This window comes from Lytechinus pictus, chromosome 13, assembly GCF_037042905.1.
Source record: "Lytechinus pictus isolate F3 Inbred chromosome 13, Lp3.0, whole genome shotgun sequence".
NCBI lineage: Eukaryota > Metazoa > Echinodermata > Echinoidea > Temnopleuroida > Toxopneustidae > Lytechinus > Lytechinus pictus.
The window spans coordinates 4,373,921-4,392,646 of NC_087257.1; the positions used below are offsets into that span (position 1 = coordinate 4,373,921).

An 18,726-nucleotide genomic window follows, 5' to 3' on the forward strand; every position below is an offset into this window, starting at 1 on the left:
TCAGGGATTCTTTGTAAATGTATTTATACATTAGGCAGCATGCTGTCTTCCAGAACAGTTTATCAAGAGTGAGACAACTCACTTCATTTAAAACATCCCATGACTGAATGACCCATGGCTCATTTTAGTTTGTTGTAGGTATTGAAATTTCCCATATTTCGACGCAGGCCCGTCGGAAGAAATAATGTGAGATTCATGAACATGATACGAATCTCACTAGATTTGAGCTTTTGACCCAAGAAGGATGCACTTTTTTAGGCATATTTTGTAATAGTAAACATGTAACATTGTCCTGTGGCATATCTTGTAAAAGAAATAAAGCAAGCGTGAAGCGTGAGCTAAAATCTCTTAATATATTCACCTGCTAAGTTGACATTTTAACATGTTTAAGGGCTCATTAAATGAATAATGCGAGCGCAAAGCCGCGAGCCGAATCATATTGATCTATTGACAATGGTAGCGGAGCATTTTGAAATTATGTACATACCTCTTGAACATGTCTCATTAACCCAATTAATACACAGAAGGCCATGAATCTTAACATTAGAAAAAAATATTTACCAATTTTACCAATATTAAAATACAAGATTTTTCTGCACGACTCAAATTACACACTGTCAAACTACTTTTTTTAATCCGATATTACTGTCTTTAGTCATAGTTGTTATATTAGAAATCATATTCACAAAACCGATATACAGTGCGTCCCAGAAAAAACGAAACCGAGATTAATCGATGATTTATCATAACTTAATCACAAATATGATAGACAAATGACCTACCAATGTAAAGCTTAAAGCCTCCTCTTTCATCTGATATTACTTAGATTATTCCTCATTCATGCACGAATGAGCAAAAACAATTTGAAGAAAGGATACCAAAATCTTATTTGGCGGGGGTGTCTGAATTTCAAAAAGAAAATCACATGCCTAAAAGGTTCAATATCTGCTCTTTTATTTGATACCTAAATCACAAAAGATGGTCAAGAAGTAAAAAAGTTATCTTCCCTCGAAACAACGCTTGTATTTCCATAATTTCATTAAATAAACGTGTTTTCACCGGTTTCCCACAGAAGCTATCGCATGGTTAATAAAAGACTTAATGCATTGCCGATCGTCAACAAAACGGAGTGTCGAGTGAGTTTGAACGCTTGCCTGTAAAACCTCTTAATTTTATGAAATTCAAGCCTTATTTCAAATAGTCAGAACTTTGTTTTTTCTTGACCATTTTCTGTAATTGAGGTATCAAATCAAAGAGCAGATATTGAACTTTGTAAAAATGCGGTTTTCTTTTTTGAAACCCAGATACAGCCCGCCAAATGACTTTTTGGTATCCCCTCTTCAAATTGTTTTTGCTTACCCATGTGTGAATGAGAAATTAATTTCAGATGAAAGAGGAGATTCTAAGCTTTACAATGGTAAGTCATTTTCCTATTGTATTTGTGATTAAATTATGATAAATCATCGATAAATCTCGGTTTCGTTTTTTGTGGGACGCACTGTATACCGATATAAAATATACACATGATATTATCATAACATGTGAGACATTATATATGTATATAAGCTTTCGGAACTATTTTAATTCAAATATGTTGTGAAAAAAATAATCGAGCTATGCCTACCATTATTCCCTATATTCATTTCTTTCACAATATATATATATATATAATGTGTTTAATTAGAAGGGGGGAAAAGTACTGTTATGGAAAATACATAATGCCTATCAACATGCAGCTATTTTTATTCAATAAAAACCACAATAATATTTCAATATGCTCTATCATTCATGTTGAATATGGAACTGATTGAAATGTTTTCCTAAGAGCAATCCTAAAATTCGAATTCAAGTCCAGAGTCCGCCATTTGTTTCTTGTACAGTTCATCAAATCGTTTATTTTGGTCATCAGTGAAATAATTCTTCCAGTCTCCTACCACACCTGGTGGACAAATAAAAGGAAAGAAAGAAAAAAGGTTAAGCTAATAAAGAAGATGAGTTATTCTCATTGTTTTCTCCTTCTTTTTTTATAAAGATAATATAATCGAAGTAACAGAACAAGTGCAAGTTTAAAATAATACATACAGTTCAATGACATTTCATAACAAATACTGAAGATAAATTGATTGAACGGAGGGACTTCCCAAGAAAAGCAGTTTGTTTAAAAGGCAAGCTCCTGAGCTAAGTTTCAATACTAATTAACATAACATAATATATTGCACAAGAGAAGAACGGAAAACAAGCTTAAAATAAGTAATCTACAAAATACCAAAATTAAGCGAATAAGCGACAACAAAAGGTAGAAAGTAATTTAGATAACAATTACAATTATAACAATAACAATAATAATGAATTCAAAATAGTAATCATAAAATTATAATAAGAGGGGTAAGGGAGGCAAATGAAAGAGGAAGGGAGAGAAGGGATGTGCAAATAAAACTGAAAATGAAAAGATAGAAAGAGGAACACTGCAGGTGCACAAGTCATTAGGCATTGTAGAGACATTATTTAGAATATATAGTATTTTTCAAATTTATTGAGGGTTAAAGTTTAGATTAAAATATTTTTAGTTACAGTTAAATGTTAGTTTGAATTGTTGGTGTGGAGTATTGACAAATATATATATGACCGTTTTAGCAACACAGTACCCCTATCATTCAATTGAAAGATCACTGTCACCGTTACGTCGTCATGTCCAACCCCACCAACATGACCAAAATACCCTCTAGGCCACCCTGGTGGCTCTTACCTTTCCTCATAAATGATTTGTCTTTTGGTTTCTCCATTCCAGCCTGTTCTATATCCTTCATTAGAATAGTATCTGGGTTTGATGAAGGATTGTTTTTCATTGCTTTAAACGTCGAAGCTTCTGCGATTTTATCTATGACGTCATCGGAAAGGGTCTTCCCCATGAATTCGGCTATCTGTTGTATGGCTCCTGTAAGATCCTAAAATACGTTTGAAATAATGTTTCAATTATCTGATCTGACGTTAGTTAATCAATTAATAAAGTAATTTTAAAAAAAGCGAGCGACCGAAAAATATTCAAAAAGAAATTTAATCAATAGACTTTCCTTGCTAATAGATTTTGACATAATATTCAGAGATTAGAACCATATTTCATACGTTTCCATTTGTTCTTTCTTTTTCGTACTTTTCTTTTTAGTGGTGGAAATTATAAGAGTCCATGGCCTCTATCGTACTGGATATTGTGATTCATGATGATATTGCCAAATACCTCAGGGGTCCAATAACGGACCCTTGAAGTATTCCAATGGGTGCTCATAATAAAAATAATAATAATGATGATAATAATAATAACGGAATATTTACCCAGGGTAGCCACTTCAGTTCCGAAAACTGTTCTCCCAGCGGGCCCTGCTATTATTATTACCCGGCTAAGCTAGGCTACCGATTCAGGTGCACACAGCTTTTTAAGGAATTATTTCCTGCCGGTACCCATTTACCTCACCTGGGTCGAGTGCAGAAGACTGTGGATGAATTCCTTGCTAAAGGAAATTACGCCATGGCTGGAATTTGAACCCACGACCCTCTGCTTCAAAGTCCGGAGACTTATCAACTGGGCCACGACGCCACTAATCCATTGGGCTACTCATCCGATTTTCATTCAGGCACTGAATTACCGGTAAGGTACGACCAAACCATTGCTACGCTGTGCCAGAGACAGACAAAAACGGAGCTCAATCTTTCCAACAGAATATTGTGATCTTACTTAATCAAAAGCTGACTTTAGATCCAACAGGACAGGTACAGCACACTGTTCACTTTGAAATGCTTTATGGTAGACACACTTTAGTGCGCAACAAAGTACTTTAAGTACTATGGTTACACCTATATGCAATTTTGTTTGGCAAATCGAAACCTCTCCTTAAAAAAATCACACATTTCGAATATCAGCTGAATGGGGAACGATCTTTTCACATCTGCGTCACCCACTTCAGTACGATCTGAGAAATCAACACTTCGAGTATGATCATGATGGTTTGGCAATATCTTCCGCCTCTAGAAAGATAGCGGCCCCATGACGTCAATATATCAGTGGCGTACCTCGAAAACCTTGTCAGAGTTATGGTGCAGTCACATTTCCCCGACGGCGGCGTACGGCGAGTCAAAAACAGCCGGTTAAAATTTTGGGGTACCAGCTACATACATGTAGGTGGTTTGATTAAAAATGAATAAACGGCTGTTTTTGACTTGCCGTAGGGGACATGTGACTGCAGCATAATACCTCAGTCATATTTTCTCTTCGACGGGCGTACGGCGGCCGTAAATAGCCACCTTTCGCAAACCTCACCGACGCTAATATTAGGGTCCCCTAACACAAAAGTTAACGCTTAATCATACACTTGATTTTAAGATTGATTGTACATTATAGTCAATAGAATCAAACGTAGAAAACTGCTCTACAATCATTGCTAAGCTTTGTGTTACAGGGGGGTTACAGGCCCTACAGATCTGCTTTTCGTGTGCAAAGTTCTTTCCCGCGACACCCGCACCATACATACATGTACATTACGACTGATTGTCATCATCGTATATGCCCCCTGAGCCGGCGGCGAGCCTCGTCTATGACAGCTGGCTGGAGATATTCGAAATGCAGGGCCTGCAATAGATTATGACATGGATAAGAAAGTGGTTTTTCAAACAAATCGAGTACATATTGAGTGAGGAAAAAGTTACTGAATTAAGCCTTAGATATAGATCATTGCAGTCCATCGAATCGATATTGCATTTAATGTGGATTATTGGTGGATCACTGGCAATTGATTCCATGGGTCAGATCACCTCACCCATGTCTCCAGCCGAAACCATTTCGCATAAGTTCATATGTACACGGTATAGGCAATATCCCTAAACATGCTTACGTCTGAACACAAGCCTAATTTGCGTGTTTTTTTTATTTTGCTTACTCCTCCTACACAAACGATATGCCTGTAATGGGCACTATGTTTTACTTTCCCCAAAAATGGGGGATTAGATTCAAATTCCCGGGGGGGGGGCCACTTCCATTCATAAGTGGATACCAGGTGCGACCATGGGGTTTCGAAAAGCACCCTAAACAAGAGAAGCAAGTCTTTTCCAGATTATAAAAATGCATCTCTTAACAAGCATTTTCCTTGTGAAACCGTACAAGTATTGGAAATAATATTCCCCTTTTCAGTATTTAAACATCGTTTTTTACACCCTTATAACGTTACATAGGCCTATACGTAACGTACTTGCCCACTCTTTCCCTTTTTACGCGTGGTCGCGCCTGGTATCCACTCTCCAATGGAAGTGGACCCCCCGGGCGGCCTCTCGAGCTCTGGGAGGAACCAAATGTGGCTCTGGAAAGTCGTCCTAAATCGGATATATCGCTGTTACCATTGTAGCAACCAGAATTTTGCACACGAAACGCAGATTGAATGTTTCCGTTCCAGATGCGAAACTAAAAAAAAATCTCATGCCACACAATTTGCATTGCAGGACAGAGTTTTACGACCATGACGACGGGCCCAAAAGTCTCTTCCAAAATTAACTACCGTTGCAAATAAGCGTTCGCGTTCTCCAACGAAAGGCGGGAATACCTGAATTCGTGACATTTCAGCGGCGATGTGACTGCAGCATCACAGACCGTAGGGGTGGCCGCAGAATTATAGCGCGGAGTTATATTTATTTTATTTCTACCCTCGCCGTAGAAATCAGACCAGCCGTAGCCATGGCCTAGAATTCCATTTACATTCCATAATGTATTTGTTTTAGTTGCCGGTTTTCTGGGTCAGGCCGGCTGTGTTTAGAATGCGGTAGTGAAGGAATTTAAACTGAATGGTTGTTAGGCGTTTGGGCTGCCTGGGATCTAGAATTAGTATTTTTCGGGGCTCAATGGATTTGGAAGAGTGGAGTTGAATACTGAATTAGAATTGATGGACAGCTTAACTTAAATATTGTTCTATTCTGCTTCTGATTTCCTGTTCTCCGGCTCACTTGCATCTTTAAAGGTCAAGTCCACCATAGAAATATGTTGATTTGAGTAAATAGAGAAAAATCAAACTAACATAATGCTGAAAATTTTCATCAAAATCGGATGTAAAATAAGAAAGTTATGACAGTTTAAAGTTTCGCTTATTTTTCACAAAAAGTGGTATGCACAATTCAAGGTCATGCAAATGAGAGTTTCGATGATGTCCCTCACTATTTCTTTTGTTTTCTATTGTTTGAATTATACAATATTTCATTTTTTACAGATTTGACAATAAGGACCAACTTGACTAAACCTTGTAGTATCAAACAATGCTAATTCCACATGCATGACATGTTCATGGAAGAATTAATTATTGTTTACCTGACAGTGAGGAGAAAATTAAAATATTTCATATTTCATATAATAAAATACAAAAGAAATAGTGAGTGGATGACATCATCAGTCTCCTTCTTTGCATACTGACCAGGTATTTGTGAGGTTCTAGGACAATTACCCCCCGGACAATCAGCCCCCGGAAACTACCCCCCTGATAATTACCCCCCCCCCAAGGAAAATTACCCCCAAGGAAAATTACCCCCGGACAATTACCCCCCGGACAATTACCCCCTGAGGAAACTACCCCCCAAGGACAATTACCCCCAAGGACAAAAGCGAAACTTTAAAATGTCTTAACTTTCTTATTTTACATCCAATTTTGATGAAATTGTCAGTGTTATGCTTGTTGAATTTTTCTCTTTTATTTTAAATAAACTTTTTGTTGAGGTGGACTTGTCCTTTAAGCGACTAGAGGGGGCGAAGAGGATAGAGAGAAAAAGAGAGAGTGGGAGAGAGATAACTGAGCTGTAAGACACGGGAGTCGTAGAACGAGAGAATTGGATAGAGAGTAGATGAGAGAAATGTAGTGGGAGTGTGAGAGTCGCAGAAAGAGAAACAGTTGATCGATAGAGCAGTTGGGGGAGTGGTAAAGAGAGTTACGTAAGAGGGTAGAATAATGGAAAGCCGAGATATTTGAATTCGGAATCAGAATACGCACATTATTTAGTTCCATTTTATACACTAATATTACAGGAGGATTAATTTGGCGCATTGCACCAAAAGTGATAGGACCGATTTGGGGAAGGGTTTTCTCGCCACGTGGTGTTGAGCCAAGTAGGATAAAAAGGGCAAGTGCTATGTCGGGCGGGGTAGTTTTTTTTCGTTCACGATTTGTTTTGCTGCCGTAGGCCATGTCTTGTCGGGCTAGTTATACCCCATTGTCGGTCGTCTAGTCCAGAGATGCGATGTTATTATATGATACTAGCTTATTGATTTGACATTGATTTGAAATAAACATGTACAATGTTACTTCATCTCTTCGTTCAAACTTGTCATTTCTTGACTCCATCTTTCATTGTACGTGGGCAGGGCAAGACGGTGGGTGACCACCGGACGTCTTAATATTGCAAGGCTGTGCCGCTATATTGAAATGTAAAATATCATGATAAGCATGAGTGTGCCAAGCCACTCATTGCATACTCAATGTATAATAGTCCCCCTGCTGCCGCCGTGAGGGAGCCTGGCAGGCACCTAGCGTCTGACGTAGTATTTAAATAAAACCTACGGCAACCGTACGTCATCATTCCAAGGCCAAGGTCAGCCGCAGATTTTCTGTCTCCATAAATAAAAAAGTTTGCTGTGTGGCGACCTAAACATATTATGAGACTGCTACAATCAGTGACCGTTGAAATTATGCGACAATCGTACAATTGCTACTCGCCGTAGAAATTTTAGAATCTATGGCGGCCGAAGCAAATTCAATTCAATTTTAAAGTTACCTTTTCTCAAATTGAGTCGGTTTTTATATAAGATACAGATAATTCCTACCTTCTTCATATCTTCGTACTTGAGAAAGAGAACATTAGGATGATTTCTTCTCTTCCACCATGGTAACACGTTTTCAAACCAAGATCCATGAGGAGCTAAAATGAGAAAAGAACATAGATTTCAAGAATTTTCTCAAGCCCGTAACACTTACACTTTTTGTCCCCCAAGATGATTTTTCCTATAACCCTTCCCCTTTTGTAATTATCAAAAATGGAAATATTCGTAATCATTATAATAATGATTAAGAATATGTTCCATTTATGAATACAACGTTCTTCATAAATTCAAAGCTTGGAGGCCTGTTACACTTGGGGGTGTTTCACAAAGATTTAAGTATGACTTGGAGTCGCACTTAAGTGCAGCGTTGCGTGCATGCATTCGTCAGATCATGCAAAGAGGACGTGCACTATTGTGAATTGATCAAAGAAAGTGTTGATCAATAAGATTGCGCGTTGCAAGCCGTCTTAAATAATATTTCTTTATATCATTTATATGATTCTTAACATCAATAAATTATGAGATGTATAACAATTCCCATGGGTGGCATGAAGAGGGTCGGAAGGGGGCGTGGCCTCCCTTCCCTCCCCCCCCCCCACCATCAGATGTCGAATTGTTCCGCAGTCTATATGGACATAGTCCTCTCGCCCTCCCAACATGACAAGATTTGAAGGACCAAAAGTATTTTGTAATCACCCTCACTAGTAGTTCGTGATGTCAAGCATCTAGTAAGAAAACAAATTTAATGGAAATAAGGAACCACGTCAAAAGTCAGAGCATGGTTTCGGAACAGCCATGTTCCAAACTCAGCTCTTGGTTTTTGGAGATATCGAGATGAACCCTGGCCCAACCACCCATGAGTGGTAGAAGATTAACTTACACTGTTAGCGAACTCATGGACTTAAAATACAGCCCTCTTGCAAACAAGAAACTTCCTGAATCTACCTGGAAGAATGTGAAAGGTTTAGGGATCAACAATATACCTTTGTCACATCGGGGAAAGCGTGGGGGAATCAGAAAGCGACAACAGGTAAAATTATCCCATATTGATGCACCACATGGGTCTTTGGTGAAGGAACACACATGGTTCAAAAGGAGTGGACAAACTAGAGCTAAACAAAGGATGTCTACGACTAGGACTCTTTCAAAAATTACCTTAGATTACAAGGATAGCTAGGCAAGTTGTGAAACTGGCTGTTTGGAATGCCAGATCGATGAAGGCGAGAGGACGTGCTATGGCAATATGCGATTTGTGATTAGTGAGAAGATAGATATTCTTGCTCTAACAAAGACTTGGTTGACAGATTCCTTACATGATGACTGTGTTTTTGCAAATATAGGCGCAACACTTCCTAACTATGTATTCCATCACGTCCCGCGCTCTAAGACCTCTGGCGGTGGCGTTGGCATCCTTGCTCATCGGGGCTTCGATCTTAAGCTTCATCAGTGCTACCAAGTGAATTCCTTTCAATACATGGACATTTGTATTACGTCCCCTAACTCGCCATCTCATGTCATTCGCCTACTGGTCATATACCGCCCTCCATACAGCCGGAAGAGGACGGGAAGTGGACCAGCCGTTTTCCCAGATGATTTTACTTCCTTACTTGAAAGTCTACAAGTAACTTCACAAAAGATACTTTTGGTAGGAGACTTAAATTTCCATATGGATGTTAAAGACAATCCGGACAGTTTAGCGTTTAAAGATGTCTTAGACCTTTTCAACCTCCAGAACCATGTGACTTTCCCAACCCATTTGTCAGGCCATACATTAGACCTTGTTATATCTCATGCAGGTGATCATATCATCTCCGGACTAGAAAAACAGTCATCTGCCTTCAGATCATGAAGCGGTTACATGTACTCTACGCCTAGGTCGGCCTCAAGAGGTTAGGAAACATCTTCTCTCACGCAACATGAAAAACATTAACTTCAATCTACTCCAGCGGGATCTGTCAAAGAGACTTGAGGGGAACTATCCAGATGGTATCGATTTGTTAGTTGACCTGTATAACATGTCTCTGGAGGATGTATTGAATCAACATGCACCAGTGAAAGATAGACATGTCATTCTTCGCCCAAACGCTCCCTACTACAATGATTCTCTTCGGTTTGCAAAGCAGGAGCGACGTCGTTGTGAGCGGCGAATGCTGAAGTCTAAAACTGAGATTGATCGACAGATTTACAGGACTGAGTGTAAACGTTACTACGATAAATTAGCAGTCATGCAATCATCATACTTCCGTGATATGATAGACTCTTGCGATTTACGTAAATTATTTCAGACTGTGGAGAAGCTAATGTTTTGAAATTGATTGAGTCGTCATCATCTGCAACCTCCCCTCTAGATCCCATGCCGACTACTATTACCAAGAAGTGTGCCCTAGTATTACTACCATTGATGAAGAAGATTAATAACTAGTCTTGAAACCGAAGTTTTTCCTTCTTCATTAAAAAGAGCAGTCGTGACACCACTCACCAAGAAATCCAATGTTTCGGCCGATGATCTGTCGAACTATCGTCCAATTTCTAATCTCTGCTTCGAGGGAAAATTAATTGAGAAAGCTGTTGTCAAACAACTCCAGGAATACCTGTCCGAAAACGATCTGCACAACCACTTCAGGCAGCTTATAAGCCACACAACAGTGTTGAAACTGCTCTGCTCAGGGCACAGAATGACATATTGGTCTCTCTGGATGATAGAAATGAAGTTCTGCTGGTGCTCTTAGACTATAGTGCTGCTTTTGATTTGATTAACCATGACATGTTGATAAATCGCTTGAAACATTTGTATAGTATCGATGGGTCTGTACGGAAGTGGATATCATCCTACCTCTCACATCGTACACATATTGTAAAGGTGAAGGAAGCTGTTTCCAAACCAATCACTGACTTCTGCGGGGTGCCTCAGGGATCGATAATTGGTCCATTGCTCTACACGCTATACAGCTCTCCAATATCAGCAATTATCAAATCCCATGGCCTGGAAACAATGCTATATGCTGATGACACTCAAATGTATTTAGCATTCAAACCACATGATCTACAGAATGCTAAAAGCAGGATTAATGTTTGTCTCGCTGAAGTTCTGTCTTGGGCCCGAAGAAATAGTTTGAAAATCAACCCACAGAAGACTGAAGTGATTCATTTTTCATCTAGGTTTAATCCTGCTTTAACACCAGCTTGTATTGAAATAGATGGGGTGGATGTACATGAGACAACCAAAGCACGCAACATTGGCGTTCACATGGAACAACACCTTCAACTAAAAGAACATGTTAGGATTATGATTCAATCTGCAATGTGTTCAATGAGAAGAATTACAAAAATTCGGAATTACTTGTGTAAAAAGACCACTGAAATGTTGATTCACGCTTTTGTTTCTTCCAGAATTGACTTTTGCAATTCACTTTTATATGGCCTGCCTGAATAGGATATAAGAAAGATACAAATAGTGCAAAACAGCGCAGCCAGACTTATCATGCGTGCTAAAGGTAAACATCCCATTACGCCCTTGTTGTCGCACTTGCATTGGTTGCCTGTACAGAAGAGAATTGTTTTCAAGATAATAGCAATATGTCATAAAACATTAGTTAGTAAGTCCCCATTGTACCTGTATGATCTGATTACTGAATATGTCCCACAAAGAAATCTCCGCTCTTCTAGCCAGAATTTATTAACTGTACCAACTTCTAAAACATGTTCGTTTGGTGATCGTGCCTTTCAGTCAGCAGCACCTGTACTGTGGAATAATCTGAGGGCCATCACATGTACTTCCACCTTTCTCAAATCTTTAAAAACGTTCTCATGTTACTTGTTAGATTATTTTGTTTAGGATAGGTATGTTACAATGTTTTGTTAATCTGTCATTTAGTATTTATGTAACTTATTCTAAGTATACCTGTATTAGACTTAATTACCTCTTTTGTAAAGCGCATAGAGATTCTGTCGAATATTATTCGCTATATAAGCATCTATTATTATTATTATTTTGCCGCAGGAATGTTGCGGGCGGCTTTGAATGGCACGATACAGAGTTACAGCTTACTTCAGGTTTACTTCCAACTCATCTAATGCCAATTCGTCCAAATGCCAACTCGTCTACTATCATTCGGTCTACCATTAGTTCGTCCACTATCAACATGGTCTAATTACCAATGCGTCCACTCACCATTTCGTCTTATAACCAGTTGGTCCAATAGCCATTTAGTCCATTTACAATTTGGTCTAATTAGACTAAGTGTTAATTGTGCAAAATGAATGAAACTGAAATGGATGTTTCCAACTGGTTATGAGACAAAATGGTCATAGACAAAATGGTGATTAGAAGAAGTGATGGTATAGGAAATGTAGATGGACGGAATGGCATTAGACTAAATGAAAGTAGACCATGTGGTGAGAGGACGAGTTGGAAGTGGGCGAATAGGCAATTTACGTCGACGTTAACGGGTTAAGACGCCTGTTAGAACGCCCAGGACTCCAGGAGCGACATCCCCGTTAAAAAAGAAAAAAAAACTTACCCCTATTAGCTAAGAACTCCTCAAAAAAAACATCCCAAGATTCATATTTTGGAAGAACCGGCGTATAATGGCAGAAATGGTAGTAGGAGACAGCCGTATCCTTTGGGTTTCGGGCCACGTAAATAACCTGAAATTTAGGTTAGTAGACAGGATTCACTTTTTTTTTCATTCTTATGAGGAAATTAATGAAACACTTCAAAACCTAAAACCTTTGGAGATATTGTGGGTTTTTTTATGATGATGGCTGGATTTTATAGGAAAACTTTTAGAATTATTTCATAGGGATAATTGCTAACCTTTCAATGGCAAAATTTTGAGATGGCTCAGGGGGGGGGGGGGGCTCAGTTTGGGATGCGGCAAGAGGCAGACGAAAATAAATGTCGAAATATTAATTTTCTTGAATATAATTTGAAAGGCATGTGTTGGTGCATATAAATGCCATCACGGATTTAAAAAAAGGATCCACTGATCTGATTTTCAATATTTTGCGTCTTTTGGAAGTAATCGGTATTGTGTCAAAATGTGAATATATACAGTTCAGGCCAGAAGTTTACATACACCCAGGAAATTCAATGAATAACTCCCTGGGTTAACATGGTTAGTGGGCGAGTTGGCAGTAGACGAATGGACAATTACCATGACTCTATCATGGGCATGGTTAATCCTTGTGTGTTTATACGGTATTTAAAATATCCTCCAAACTCAGTGGCGGCACCAGGGTATTTTGCTGGGGCAGTGTGTGGGGGGGGGGGGGGGTGAGGGGGTAAGGTGACCCATTTACACATGATTGGGATGCCATTGGGATTAAAGTATATTTCAGGTGGAATTTTCTTTGAAGAAAAAAGGAATATTCATGCCAAATGTATTCTATTATTTTTTCATTATATTTTCAAACATCGTTTTATAGAAATATGTAAATGTCAAATCTATGATTTCCCTGGGTTAACTCACCACATGGTCTACTTTCATTAATAGTCTAATGCCATTCCGTCAATCAACATTTCGTCAAACAAGCATTTGGTCCAATCATCACTTCGTCTAATCACCATTTCGTCTTTGACCATTTCGTCTCATAACCAACAGTTGGTCTAATATCCATTTCATTTTCATTCATTTTGCACAATTAACTTAGTCTAATTAGCCCAAATGGTAAATGGACTAAATGGCTATTAGACCAACTGCTTATTAGATGAAATAGTGAGTGAACGCATTGGTGGATATTGAATAGATTGTAGACTAAATGATAGTAGACGAGTTGGCAATTGGACGAATTGTCATTAGACGAACTGGAAATAGACCGAGTCGTGTCAGTAGAACCGATGGCGATGGCTTGTCATTGCGAATAATGTGATAGAATGGAACGATCGGGAGTCAGTTTTTGCCGGAGTGACCCTTGCAAATTGAGGGGCTACAAGAATTACCTTTGCTTTCGGATCATCGGTTCGGATATCCAGGGGTAAGAAGGGTGGATGACAGTGAGATTTGAGCGTCCTTGGAGATGGCATCTTCTCGGGCAAATCAACAAATGCTCGTGACGTCTGAAATGTCATAAAATGCGTTGTTAAAAACGAAAACTTGTCAGAATACTTACAATAATGACTTCATACTCACTGTCTTTACTATTAAAAGCGATGGCATGTTTTCCTTCGGCAAGAAATGTATCCACACTGGGCCAAACTCGACCAAGGTGAGGTGAATGGGTACCCGGCAGGATTAATTCCTTATATGCACCGAGCGCCGGTGATGGTAGCTCGATCAAATAAAAGCCGGGGTAATAATAACAGTGCTTTGTATCCTCAGGCAAAAGCAATTTATAAACCCAGCTTATTACTTTTATCAATATTATTATTATTATTGTTATCATTATGATTAAAACGTTAAGGAAAATCTTTTGTTCATAGCCCCAGGCATAAAAAGGTTACAGTCATATTCAATAATGCCAATTGTAATATGAAAAAAAAGATTATTGTTCTGGGAGAATATACCCATGAATATCAGATTCAGATTCCAACTTTACATAACATGAAGTTAAAGGGGAATCCAACCCATATAAACACTTGTTTTTATAAGAAGAAAAAAAATCAGACAAGTTGATAGGTAAGAGTTTGAACAATATTGGACAAACAAGAAAGTTAAAAAATTTTAAAAGTTGTAAATATTGGTAATCACTATACCCATGGAGACTTCAAATTGGCTGCATATGGGATGTCATAGTGATGTATTAAGGCAAGGACTACTCTTCCATGTACTCCAATACATATTATGGCTAAAATGTCATTTTTCCCAAAAGTTTTATTTCAAATTACATATTTCTTTCATGAGGACATAAAACAATATACTACCTGGGTTATATTTAGATTACTGCCCCAGGGGAATGGGTACTTAGGAGAAAACCACAAATCCCTGATAATAAAGTACATGGCCTATGGGAAAGTTGTCCTTGCCTCTTGTCATAATTTACTTCAATACCCAGTTGCCAATTTGAAATCTACATACTATTAATGATCTCAATTTCAAAGCAGCTATAACTTTTTTATTGCTTGTCCGATTTCTTTCAAACTTTCACCATTCTGTTTAATTTATTTTTCTCCTTCCCAACACAACATTTTATGGCCAAGGCTGGATTCCCCTTTAATGACGCACCCTTTAATTTTATCTGAAAATAAATTCGCAATTTGAAAGTTAGAATTTGATATTATCATATTTATGTTTGATACACTACATATACTTACGGAAATGTTATTACGGTCCTGTAACATCTCAAGAAATGGAACCATCAACACAAGATGGACGCCTCCTAACTGGCTGGCATCACCGTCATGTTTAATTAGCATACAAAGTTGCTCCATCCAAGTTGTACCTGATGATCGGAGATATACAAATGTGCGCGAGGTTTTGGTCTCATTAAAAAAAAATTCATAAAAATCAAGTCATATATCATTTAATTTTAGTTCCACGTAAATTCACACGCCTTTGATCATGTTGATGTCTTTATACCTTTTCCTTCTCTATTGATCTTGTTAATACTTTCTAGAAATCTCAAATTAATAATCAAATCTCTTTTGAATTCTTATTTTTATACGTGAACAATACCCACATGTAAACTTAAACTATATTTAGTATATTTGCTTTTGAGGGCCGGGTTCGATCCCCGGCCGAGACATATTTCTGCCTCACCAATGTTTTGAAAAAGGGAGGATAGCTCTTGTAAATTAAAGGGGAATGAAACCTTTGGAACAAGTAGGCTTGTGTCGAAACAGAAAAAGCAAAGAATAAGAACAAAGAAAGTTTGAGAAAAATCGGACAAATAATGAGAAAGTTCATGAAGTAAGGAGCATTTGAATATTGCAATCACTAATGCTATGGAGATCCTCCCATTGGCAATGCGACAAGGATGTGTGACGTCACATGTGAACAACTTTCCCTTTGGTGGACTATGAAATACCCCCAAAATGTCTTTTTTTTGCCTTTTCTTATTGTGAAACAAACTCTTTATCCATGATGTATTCTTTAAATTTCTGTATTACATGCCCTTGTATAGAAAGAACACATGATCTAATGATAGATGTGATATGAGAGGCAGTATAAGTGAAATATATACTAAAGTAATGGGGAGAGTTGTTCACAAGTGACATCACACATCTTTGTCGCATTGCCAATGTGAGGATCTCCATAGCATTAGTGATCGCAATATTCAAATGCTCATAACTTTCTCATTATATGTCTGATTTTTCTCAAACTTTTGTTGATCTGTTTCTTTGATTTTTCTGTTTTCACACAAGCTATCTTAATTGTTCCAAATTAGGTTTCAATCTCCTTTGATGTTGATTCAAGCTCAGCTTATATCATATTCTCTATCCTCATTCTTTTCAATGGTGCTAAAAGGTAATGAACCCCAACAGAAAATGAACATATTTAAAAGTGTTAAGGCTCTGCCATCTTTTAGATTTTTAATTGTGGAGTCAGGTGATTCTCCTAGAGACGACAAGAACACACTTGTTGAAACATCGAGATTGGTTGGTCCTTTTCAGGACCAACACTTGCCCAGGAAACCGTGAAACCTACTAAACTATTCTTCTTCGCCATGGAAACTTTCAGAAATTACATGATAAAAAATTACATTAAATGAAGTTTGTTTCTCTGGGCTCGCCAGACATTGTAACGTTATCTACATTCAACACTCCGCATGAATGGGTGCATTTTCTGGTGGGATTCACTAACATTTGGGCGCAAAAATTGACCATGTTGACGTTCTTTAAAAACAAAAATTTTGATATATTGATTGGCATATTCCAAAAATAATAAATTTCACCCTTTATCCTTCCCTTTTCTTTCCTTTCCGTTTTTTTTCCCTTTTTCTTGATCGAGGAAACGTTATGGGTTGCAGCGCACGCAGGCAACACCCTGAACTTGTTGACAACATACCTGCCTTGGGATAGGTTACTATGAAGAGATCATCAGGTCGACACTCAAAGTTCCTGACGCGTTCTATTACATCCTTGCGCATTATGTTGGGTAAGATGACGCCTTCATACTCGTAGCATGTCTGGACCACGCAATCGGGAACTTTAGATGAGAATCCTGAACTCATACTGATGCTGCCTGTGATTTATGTACATTAAATAACGGTTAACGTGGTTTGTGGGAGCTTAGAATTGCCACTAACATGACTTAGATGATCAGATGGCACCCAGATCAGATTACAAGATCTTGGATCTCGTAATTCTAATATCATGTGGAAGAGATGATCAGAAACGAGGTCTTCGATCACGAAAGGTAGATACCATTCCAAAGAAATGATCAGGGTCCCGTTTCATAATGGACTTGTAACTTTGCCGTTATGGCAACTACCATGGAAACCTTGATTCTGATTGGCTGCTGAGCCCTGTTACCATGAAAGTTCCCATAATGGCAAAGTTACAACAGCTGCAAGTCCTTTATGAAAAGGGCCCCAGATGGGATATCGGATACATGTCACCATGAAAAAGAGGATGACTACGGTACATATTCGATCCCGTAATGTATATATTCTTCCGGAGAAGTCATCAGATGACAGGATCTCAGATCTAGTCATGTCCCCATCATGATAGAAGAGATGATATGACGAGATCTTAGAGCATTTCATGTCTACATCTTAAGATGACTAGATCGTTGACCTCGTCATGTCCACATCTTGGCACCTGATCATCCTCGAAAGAGAGTACACATGTTGAGAACTAAATCTTGTCATCGGATCATTTCTCCAAATGGGATGTTGTCACAATAAGATTATCGTGACATCTGGGTGGACTCTTAAGCGTTGATAACGGGGTACAACGAGTGTTTGGCGATTTAGAACATGCAGTATTTTACAAAGAACTAAGTTCGCTCATTCTCAACATCTTAATAAATGGATGCACGATAATATTTAGGTCTTTCTTGTTTCAATTTTGAGTATACCATGTATACCTTATGTTTTAATGAGTTACGTTACTTTTCTTCCTTTTTTGAGGGGGGGGGGGTAAAGATCGTTTATATAATAGGCCTAGTATACTTCTACATATCCTTTTCTCGTTTTTATTCCCACGGCATATGTTCCTGTTTACGTTTTCCCTTTATTTAATCAAAATCCAAACTAGGAAAACCAGCATACCTGGATAAGATTGGTTCCTAGATGTTTGATATGTAGGCCGACTTCAATACGCTGGTATCTCCATATTATTGTCCTTGTTTAAACGAGTATTATTTTTTTATTAGAGATTTGCTTTGTCGTTTGCATTAATAGCATTCATTAGCACATATGACTAAATTTACGTATATTATTGTCTTGAACCTCGCACGCCTAATTTTTCGAGCTCATTAAGCAGTTAAGTTCGCAATTGATGTATCCATTCACATAGGCGGATCCAGGGGGCCCTAGGGGCCCACCCCCCCTATTGGCGGAGCAAAAAAAGAAAAAAAGGAAAGAAAGAAAAAAAGGAAGGAAAAGAAAGGAGAAAAAAGAAGAGGATGAATACGAGTGAATAACGTAAGATGAGATGAAGACTTGGAAAAAAAAGATTCTTTCATGTCACAATTTTCGCTCCCGCTTCGCGCTCGCATTGCCTGTTAGGTGATTCACATATCTTGTTCAACATGAAGCTTAAATATCAAGTTTGGAAGTCAATATACAAAACATATTTCTCCTCAGAAATCGAACTTTCATTATTTTGTGTGATTTACAAATTGATTTTTAAAAAGCGCTCTGTAAAAAAGTCAGTTTTATGGTCTGAATTAACATTTTCTGCTCGCGCTGCGCGCTCGCGAATTTTGATTTATCAGGTACCTATTATTTCATGTATTCCATAAAGTTTTCAAAATATCAATCCCTTTTCAGGTCTGATTGTC

General features: G+C 38.2%; 1 protein-coding gene across 2 annotated transcripts in view; it reads right to left on the minus strand.

Moving 5' to 3' along the window:
* The window catches only part of LOC129274387 (sulfotransferase 1C4-like), a 22,223-nt gene continuing 3,497 nt past the window's right edge, over positions 1 to 18,726 (minus strand). Inside the window, exons 2-8 of one of the 2 annotated variants that reach the window (XM_064108247.1) lie at positions 16,786 to 16,962; positions 15,093 to 15,220; positions 13,782 to 13,898; positions 12,361 to 12,487; positions 7,844 to 7,938; positions 2,747 to 2,945; positions 1 to 1,939 (exon numbers count right to left, since the gene is read on the minus strand). In XM_064108247.1, the coding sequence (XP_063964317.1) occupies positions 1,833 to 1,939; positions 2,747 to 2,945; positions 7,844 to 7,938; positions 12,361 to 12,487; positions 13,782 to 13,898; positions 15,093 to 15,220; positions 16,786 to 16,951 (939 nt within the window). In that variant the 5' untranslated portion in view covers positions 16,952 to 16,962 and the 3' untranslated portion in view covers positions 1 to 1,832. The remainder of the gene's footprint in view (positions 1,940 to 2,746; positions 2,946 to 7,843; positions 7,939 to 12,360; positions 12,488 to 13,781; positions 13,899 to 15,092; positions 15,221 to 16,785; positions 16,963 to 18,726) is intronic. The other variant, XM_064108248.1, reaches the window with a different exon arrangement.